This window comes from Chiloscyllium plagiosum, unplaced genomic scaffold, assembly GCF_037043375.1.
Source record: "Chiloscyllium plagiosum isolate Xiang-an unplaced genomic scaffold, Cpla_swu_hap1 HiC_scaffold_1, whole genome shotgun sequence".
Lineage (NCBI taxonomy): Eukaryota > Metazoa > Chordata > Chondrichthyes > Orectolobiformes > Hemiscylliidae > Chiloscyllium > Chiloscyllium plagiosum.
In genome coordinates, this window is record NW_028270139.1 from 166526235 (window position 1) to 166536727 (window position 10493).

Below are 10493 nucleotides of genomic sequence, written 5' to 3' on the forward strand. Positions count from 1 at the left end.
GTAACACCCCTCCCCGGTATACCCCGCACTGTAACACCCCTCCCCGGTATACCCCGCACTGTAACACCCCTCCCCGGTATACCCCGCACTGTAACACCCCTCCCCGGTATACCCCGCACTGTAACACCCCTCCCCGGTATATCCCACACTGTAACACCCCTCCCCGGTATATCCCACACTGTAACACCCCTCCCCGGTATATCCCACACTGTAACACCCCTCCCCGGTATATCCCACACTGTAACTCCCCTCCCCGGTATACCCCACACTGTAACATACCTCCCCGGTATACCCCACACTGTAACACCCCTCCCCGGTATACCCCACACGGTAACACCCCTCCCCGGTATACCCCGCACTGTAACACCCCTCCCCGGTATACCCCGCACTGTAACACCCCTCCCCGGTATACCCTGCACTGTAACACCCCTCCCCGGTATACCCCGCACTGTAACACCCCTCCCCGGTATATCCCACACTGTAACACCCCTCCCCAGTATACCCTGCACTGTAACTCCCCTCCCCGGTATACCCCACACTGTAACATACCTCCCCGGTATACCCCACACTGTAACACCCCTCCCCGGTATACCCCACACTGTAACACCCCTCCCCGGTATACCCCGCACTGTAACACCCCTCCCCGGTATACCCCGCACTGTAACACCCCTCCCCGGTATACCCCGCACTGTAACACCCCTCCCCGGTATACCCCGCACTGTAACACCCCTCCCCGGTATACCCCGCACTGTAACACTCCTCCCCGGTATACCCCACACTGTAACACCCCTCCCCGGTATACCCCACACTGTAACATACCTCCCCGGTATACCCCGCACTGTAACACCCCTCCCCGGTATACCCCACACTGTAACACACCTCCCCGGTATACCCCGCACTGTAACACCCCTCCCCGGTATACCCCGCACTGTAACACCCCTCCCCGGTATACCTCGCACTGTAACTCACCTCCCCAGTATACCCCGCACTGTAACACCCCTCCCCGGTATACCCCGCACTGTAACACCCCTCCTCGGTATACCCCGCACTGTAACACCCCTCCTCGGTATACCCCGCACTGTAACACCCCTCCCCGGTATACCCCGCACTGTAACACCCCTCCCCGGTATACCCCCAACTGTAACACCCCTCCCCGGTATACCCCACACTGTAACACACCTCCCCGGTATACCCCGCACTGTAACACCCCTCCCCGGTATACCCCACACTGTAACACCCCTCCCCGGTATACCCCGCACTGTAACACCCCTCCCCGGTATACCCCACACTGTAACACCCCTCCCCGGTATACCCCGCACTGTAACACCCCTCCCCGGTATACCCCACACTGTAACACCCCTCCCCGGTATACCCCGCACTGTAACACTCCTCCCCGGTATACCCCGCACTGTAACACTCCTCCCCGGTATACCCCGCACTGTAACACTCCTCCCCGGTATACCCCGCACTGTAACACACCTCCCCGGTATACCCCGCACTGTAACACCCCTCCCCGGTATACCCCGCACTGTAACACACCTCCCCGGTATACCCCGCACTGTAACACCCCTCCCCGGTATACCCCGCACTGTAACACCCCTCCCCGGTATACCCCGCACTGTAACACCCCTCCCCGGTATACCTCGCACTGTAACACCCCTCCCCGGTATACCCCGCACTGTAACACCCCTCCCCGGTATACCCCGCACTGTAACACCCCTCCCCGGTATACCCCACACTGTAACACCCCTCCCCGGTAGACCCCGCACTGTAACACACCTCCCCGGTATACCCCGCACTGTAACACCCCTCCCCGGTATATCCCGCCCTGTAACACCCCTCCCCGGTATACCCCGCACTGTAACTCCCCTCCCCGGTATACCCCGCACTGTAACTCCCCTCCCCGGTATACCCCGCACTGTAACACACCTCCCCGGTATACCCCGCACTGTAACACACCTCCCCGGTATACACCGCACTGTAACACACCTCCCCGGTATACCCCGCACTGTAACACACCTCCCCGGTATACCCCGCACTGTAACACCCCTCCCCGGTATACCCCGCACTGTAACACCACTCCCCGGTATACCCCGCACTGTAACACCCCTCCCCGGTATACCCCGCACTGTAACACCACTCCCCGGTATACCCCGCACTGTAACACCCCTCCCGGTATACTCCGCACTGTAACACACCTCCCCGGTATACCCCGCACTGTAACACCCCTCCCCGGTATACCCCGCACTGTAACACCCCTCCCCGGTATACCCCGCACTGTAACACCCCTCCCCGGTATACCCCGCACTGTAACTCCCCTCCCCGGTATACCCCGCACTGTAACACCCCTCCCCAGTATACCCCGCACTGTAACACCCCTCCCCGGTATACCCCGCACTGTAACACCCCTCCCCGGTATACCCCACACTGTAACATACCTCCCCGGTATACCCCACACTGTAACACCCCTCCCCGGTATACCCCACACTGTAACACCCCTCCCCGGTATACCCCGCACTGTAACACCCCTCCCCGGTATACCCCGCACTGTAACACCCCTCCCCGGTATACCCTGCACTGTAACACCCCTCCCCGGTATACCCCGCACTGTAACACCCCTCCCCGGTATACCCCGCACTGTAACACCCCTCCCCGGTATACCCCGCACTGTAACACCCCTCCCCGGTATACCCCGCACTGTAACACTCCTCCCCGGTATACCCCACACTGTAACACCCCTCCCCGGTATACCCCACACTGTAACATACCTCCCCGGTATACCCCGCACTGTAACACCCCTCCCCGGTATACCCCACACTGTAACACACCTCCCCGGTATACCCCGCACTGTAACACCCCTCCCCGGTATACCCCGCACTGTAACACCCCTCCCCGGTATACCTCGCACTGTAACTCACCTCCCCAGTATACCCCGCACTGTAACACCCCTCCCCGGTATACCCCGCACTGTAACACCCCTCCTCGGTATACCCCGCACTGTAACACCCCTCCTCGGTATACCCCGCACTGTAACACCCCTCCCCGGTATACCCCGCACTGTAACACCCCTCCCCGGTATACCCCCAACTGTAACACCCCTCCCCGGTATACCCCACACTGTAACACACCTCCCCGGTATACCCCGCACTGTAACACCCCTCCCCGGTATACCCCACACTGTAACACCCCTCCCCGGTATACCCCGCACTGTAACACCCCTCCCCGGTATACCCCACACTGTAACACCCCTCCCCGGTATACCCCGCACTGTAACACCCCTCCCCGGTATACCCCACACTGTAACACCCCTCCCCGGTATACCCCGCACTGTAACACTCCTCCCCGGTATACCCCGCACTGTAACACTCCTCCCCGGTATACCCCGCACTGTAACACTCCTCCCCGGTATACCCCGCACTGTAACACACCTCCCCAGTATACCCCACACTGTAACACCCCTCCCCGGTATACCCCGCACTGTAACACACCTCCCCGGTATACCCCGCACTGTAACACCCCTCCCCGGTATACCCCGCACTGTAACACCCCTCCCCGGTATACCCCGCACTGTAACACCCCTCCCCGGTATACCTCGCACTGTAACACCCCTCCCCGGTATACCCCGCACTGTAACACCCCTCCCCGGTATACCCCGCACTGTAACACCCCTCCCCGGTATACCCCGCACTGTAACACCCCTCCCCGGTAGACCCCGCACTGTAACACACCTCCCCGGTAGACCCCGCACTGTAACACCCCTCCCCGGTATACCCCGCACTGTAACTCCCCTCCCCGGTATACCCCGCACTGTAACTCCCCTCCCCGGTATACCCCGCACTGTAACACACCTCCCCGGTATACCCCGCACTGTAACACACCTCCCCGGTATACACCGCACTGTAACACACCTCCCCGGTATACCCCGCACTGTAACACACCTCCCCGGTATACCCCGCACTGTAACACCCCTCCCCGGTATACCCCGCACTGTAACACCACTCCCCGGTATACCCCGCACTGTAACACCCCTCCCCGGTATACCCCGCACTGTAACACCCCTCCCCGGTATACCCCGCACTGTAACACCACTCCCCGGTATACCCCGCACTGTAACACCCCTCCCCGGTATACCCCGCACTGTAACACCCCTCCCCGGTATACCCCGCACTGTAACTCCCCTCCCCGGTATACCCCGCACTGTAACACCACTCCCCGGTATACCCCGCACTGTAACACCCCTCCCGGTATACTCCGCACTGTAACACACCTCCCCGGTATACCCCGCACTGTAACACCCCTCCCCGGTATACCCCGCACTGTAACACCCCTCCCCGGTATACCCCGCACTGTAACACCCCTCCCCGGTATACCCCGCACTGTAACTCCCCTCCCCGGTATACCCCGCACTGTAACACCCCTCCCCGGTATACCCCGCACTGTAACACCCCTCCCCGGTATACCCCGCACTGTAACACCCCTCCCCGGTATACCCCGCACTGTAACACTCCTCCCCGGTATACCCCGCACTGTAACACTCCTCCCCGGTATACCCTGACTGTAACACCCCTCCCCGGTATACCCCGCACTGTAACACACCTCCCCGGTATACCCCGCACTGTAACACACCTCCCCGGTATACCCCGCACTGTAACACCCCTCCCCGGTATACCCTGACTGTAACACCCCTCCCCGGTATACCCCGCACTGTAACACCCCTCCCCGGTATACCCCACACTGTAACATACCTCCCCGGTATACCCTGCACTGTAACACCCCTCCCCGGTATACCCGGCACTGTAACACCCCTCCCCGGTATACCCTGCACTGTAACACCCCTCCCCGGTATACCCGGCACTGTAACACCCCTCCCCGGTATACCCCGCACTGTAACACCCCTCCCCGGTATACCCCACACTGTAACACCCCTCCCCGGTATACCCCGCACTGTAACACACCACCCTGGTATACCCCGCACTGTAACACCCCTCCCCGGTATACCCCGCACTGTAACACCCCTCCCCGGTATACCCCGCACTGTAACACCCCTCCCCGGTATACCCCACACTGTAACACCCCTCCCCGGTATACCCCGCACTGTAACACACCACCCTGGTATACCCCGCACTGTAACACCCCTCCCCGGTATACCCCGCACTGTAACACCCCTCCCCGGTATACCCCACACTGTAACACCCCTCCCCGGTATACCCCACACTGTAACACCCCTCCCCCGTATACCCCGCACTGTAACACCCCTCCCCGGTATACCCCGCACTGTAACACACCTCCCCGGTATACCCCACACTGTAACACCCCTCCCCGGTATACCCCACACTGTAACACCCCTCCCCGGTATACCCCGCACTGTAACACACCTCCCTGGTATACCCCACACTGTAACACCCCTCCCCGGTATACCCCACAGTGTAACATACCTCCCGGTATACCCCGCACTGTAACACCCCTCCCCGGTATACCCCGCACTGTAACACACCGCCCCGGTATACCCCGCACCGTAACACGCCTCCCCGGTATACCCCGCACTGTAACATACCTCCCCGGTATACCCCGCACTGTAACACCCCTCCCCGGTATACCCCGCACTGTAACACACCTCCCCGGTATACCCCACACTGTAACACCCCTCCCCGGTATACCCCACACTGTAACACCCCTCCCCGGTATACCCCGCACTGTAACACACCTCCCTGGTATACCCCACACTGTAACACCCCTCCCCGGTATACCCCACAGTGTAACATACCTCCCGGTATACCCCGCACTGTAACACCCCTCCCCGGTATACCCCGCACTGTAACACACCGCCCCGGTATACCCCGCACCGTAACACGCCTCCCCGGTATACCCCGCACTGTAACACCCCTCCCGGTATACCCCACACTGTAACATACCTCCCCGGTATACCCCGCACTGTAACACCCCTCCCGGTATACCCCACACTGTAACATACCTCCCCGGTATACCCCGCACTGTAACACCCCTCCCGGTATACCCCACACTGTAACATACCTCCCCGGTATACCCCGCACTGTAACTCCCCTCCCCGGTATACCCCGCACCGTAACACCCCTCCCCGGTATACCCCACACTGTAACATACCTCCCCGATATACCCCGCACCGTAACACGCCTCCCCGGTATGCCCCGCACTGTAACACCCCTCCCCGGTATACCCCGCACTGTAACATACCTCCCCGGTATACCCCGCACTGTAACACCCCTCCCGGTATACCCCGCACCGTAACACGCCTCCCCGGTATACCCCACACCGTAACACGCCTCCCCGGTATACCACACACTGTAACATACCTCCCCGGTATACCCCGCACTGTAACACCCCTCCCGGTATACCCCGCACCGTAACACGCCTCCCCGGTATACCCCACACCGTAACACGCCTCCCCGGTATACCCCACACTGTAACATACCTCCCCGGTATACCCCACACTGTAACACCCCTCCCCGGTATACCCCACACTGTAACACACCTCCCCGGTATACCCCACACCGTAACACGCCACCCCGGTATACCCCACACTGTAACACCCCTCCCCGGTATACCCCACACTGTAACACACCTCCCCGGTATACCCCACACCGTAACACGCCTCCCCGGTATACCCCGCACTGTAACTCCCCTCCCCGGTATACCCCGCACTGTAACACCCCTCCCCGGTATACCCCGCACTGTAACATACCTCCCCGGTATACCCCACACTGTAACTCCCCTCCCCGGTATACCCCACACTGTAACTCCCCTCCCCGGTATACCCCACACTGTAACACCCCTCCCCGGTATACCCCGCACTGTAACACCCCTACCCGGTATACCCCGCACTGTAACACCCCTCCCCGGTATACCCCGCACTGTAACATACCTCCCCGGTATACCCCACACTGTAACTCCCCTCCCCGGTATACCCCACACTGTAACTCCCCTCCCCGGTATACCCCACACTGTAACACCCCTCCCCGGTATACCCCACACTGTAACTCCCCTCCCCGGTATACCCCACACTGTAACACCCATCCCCGGTATACCCCGCACTGTAACACCCCTCCCCGGTATACCCCGCACTGTAACACCCCTCCCCGGTATACCCCGCACCATAACACCCATCCCCGGTATACCCCACACTGTAACACCCCTCCCCGGTATACCCCGCACTGTAACATACCTCCCCGGTATACCCCGCACTGTAACACCCCTCCCCGGTATACCCCGCACTGTAACACCCCTCCCCGGTATACCCCGCACTGTAACACCCCTCCCGGTATACCCCGCACTGTAACACCCCTCCCGGTATACCCCACACTGTAACACCCCTCCCCGGTATACCCCGCACTGTAACACACCTCCCCGGTATACCCCGCACTGTAACACCCCTCCCCGGTATACCCCGCACTGTAACACCCCTCCCCGGTATACCCCGCACTGTAACACACCTCCCCGGTATACCCCGCACTGTAACACCCCTCCCGGTATACCCCGCACTGTAACACCCCTCCCGGTATACCCCGCACTGTAACACCCCTCCCCGGTATACCCCGCACTGTAACACCCCTCCCCGGTATACCCCGAACTGTAACACACGTCCCCGGTATACCCCGCACTGTAACACCCCTCCCCGGTATACCCCGCACTGTAACACACCTCCCCGGTATACCCCGCACTCTAACACCCCTCCCCGGTATACCCCGCACTGTAACACACCTCCCAGGTATACCCCACACTGTAACACCCCTCCCCGGTATACCCCGCACTGTAACACCCCTCCCCGGTATACCCCGAACTGTAACACACGTCCCCGGTATACCCCGCACTGTAACACCCCTCCCCGGTATACCCCGCACTCTAACACCCCTCCCCGGTATACCCCGCACTGTAACACCCCTCCCCGGTATACCCCGCACTGTAACACCCCTCCCCGGTATACCCCGAACTGTAACACACGTCCCCAGTATACCCCGCACTGTAACACCCCTACCCGGTATACCCTGCACCCTAACATCCCTCCCCGGTATACCCCACACCACAACACCTCTCCCCGGTAAACCCCGCACTGTAACACCCCTCTCTGGTATACCCTGCACCGCAACTCTTCCCGGTATTTCTCCCACCCTCCCATTACTTCCTGTCCTGCCCCAGTAACTCTCTGTCCTTCACCTTTGCCCCCAGCTGGGACCTACCTTTACCCATTCGAGCCCCGGTCAATCCCTCCTTGGCACTCCCAAAGCCGAGTTCCCGGCAGACCACACTGGCAGACACAGCGTTCCAGCGGTCATCACAGACGGTGCCCCACTCACTGCCTTTGAGAATCTCCACACGACCCTCTCCAATCCTTGCTCCAGCCTTCAGTCGGACAGTCAGCTGGAACCATTGTAAGAGAGAGAAAACACCATCAATGTACCTGCAGTTCACAGGACCCCCAGCTGTAGGCGATGTTGTGGGCAGGAACAGCACAGACTGAGGGGAGAGAATGACTGGTACAGGGTGACAGGGGAGGGTGGCAGAGGGCTAGAGGGGGAGAGGCAGAGGGTGAGGGGGGGAGACTGGCAGAGGATGTGACGAGGGCGAGAGGGTGTGGGAGGAGAAGCAGAGTGTGAAGGGGGTGAGAAATGAAGGCTGGTTGACCACCTGATCCATCTCCATAGCAACAACATTGGGCACCCACCTTGGCTCTTACTAACATCTTGGAGCGGCACGGTAGCACAGTGGTTAGCACTGCTGCCTCACAGCGCCTGAGACTCGGGTTCAATTCCCGCCTCAGGCGACTGACTGTGTGGAGTTTGCACATTCTCCCCGTGTCTGCCTGGGTTTCCTCCGGGTGCTCCGGTTTCCTCCCACACTCCAAAGATGTGCAGGGCCAGGTGAATTGGCCATGCTAAATTGCCCGTAGTGTTAGGTGAGGGGTAAATGTAGGGGTATGGGTGGGTTGCACTTCGGCGGGTCGGTGTGGACTTGTTGGCCGAAGGGCCTGTTTCCACACTGTAATGTAATCTAATCTAAATCTTAATCTGGTGCAGGATGAGGCCATTCGGCCCTTCGAGCCTGCCTCACTATTCAACGGGATCATGGGGGATCTGAGAATCCTCAACTCCACGATTCTGCCTTTTCCCCATAACCCTCGATAAACGATCTGCTTCTCTCACCTCTGAACATCCTGAACGATCCAGCCGCAACAGCTCTCTGTGCTCAATAACTCCACTGAAATTCCTCCTCATCTCTGTCTGAAACAGGCAACTGAGATAGTGCTCTCTGATGCTGGACTCTGCCAGGAAGGCAGATGACATTCCCCCATCTAACCTGCTGCGTCCTCTAACAGTCGTGTCTGCTTCAATAAGGTCCCCTCTCAGCCTTCTAAACTCCAATGGGTACAGATTGACCCTAACCCAACCTCTCCTCATTAGACAGTCCCTCCCTACTTGGTACCAGTCGAGTGATCCCTCTCTGGACTGCCTCCGATACCGGTATATCTTCCCTTAGATAACGGACCTAGACCTGTCCACAGTATTGCAGCTGTGATCCCTCTGGTCCCTTGAAGAGTATAAATTATGAAAAGTTCTGCTGCTCTTGCTAGCTCCAGCTTTGACTTTTCCTGATGAAGGGCTTATGCCCGAAACGTCGGTTCTCCTGCTGCTCGGATGCTGCCTGACCTGCTGTGATTTTCCAGCCCTGCACTTTCCACTCTGATCACCAGTCCTCACTTGCTCCTGTTCCAACACACTGTCGAACCTCGGGGTTCAGTGACATAATTCTTTGAGAGTGGTGTCCCAGGTGATCACGGTGGTTAAGAAAGTGTTTAGCACGCTCGTCTTCATTGCTCACACAGTTGAGTATAGGAGTCGGGACATCATGTTGAGTTTGTGGAGGATGTTGGTGAGTAGTGTGTGCAGTTCTGGTCACCCTGTTACAGGAAGGATATTAATAAACTGGGACTGGGACTCTTTTCACTGGGAGCGTGGGGCGTCGAGAGGTGACCTTATCAAATTTATAAAACATCCGAGGATAGAGTTAATGGTGGTTATTGTTTCCCTAGGATGGGGGATTTCAAGACTAGGGGGTACAGTTTTAAGGTGCGCAGAGAGGGATTTAAAAAAGACATGAGGGGTAAATGTTTTACACACAGGGTGGTTCGCATGTGGAATGGTCTTCCTGAGGAAGTGCTGGATATGGGCAAAATTACAGTGTTTCAAATACATTTGGATACGTTTATGAATAAGAAATGTTTAGAGGGATAAGGGCCAGGAGCAGGCAGGAGGGATTGGTTTAGTTTAGTTTGGGAACATGGTCCGCGTGCACTGGTTGGACTGAGGGCCTCATCAGGTGGCCCCAGATCGCTGCACCACCCTCCCTACCCCCTCTCCCCATCCCCTCCCTGCCTCTCACCATCTCTCCCCTCCCCACTATCCCCTCCCTCACCTGCCCCTCCCCCTCCACTCTCTCCCATACCCCTCCCCATCTCTCCCCCT

The 10493-nt window shown here is 59.1% G+C and overlaps 1 protein-coding gene across 1 annotated transcript in view; it reads right to left on the reverse strand.

Moving 5' to 3' along the window:
• Positions 1-10493, reverse strand: part of LOC122547312 (lysyl oxidase homolog 3B-like) — a 299290-nt gene that overhangs the window by 278097 nt on the left and 10700 nt on the right. The window contains exon 3 of the mRNA XM_087992038.1: positions 8211-8391. Within this exon, the coding sequence (XP_087848164.1) occupies positions 8211-8391 (181 nt within the window). The remainder of the gene's footprint in view (positions 1-8210; positions 8392-10493) is intronic.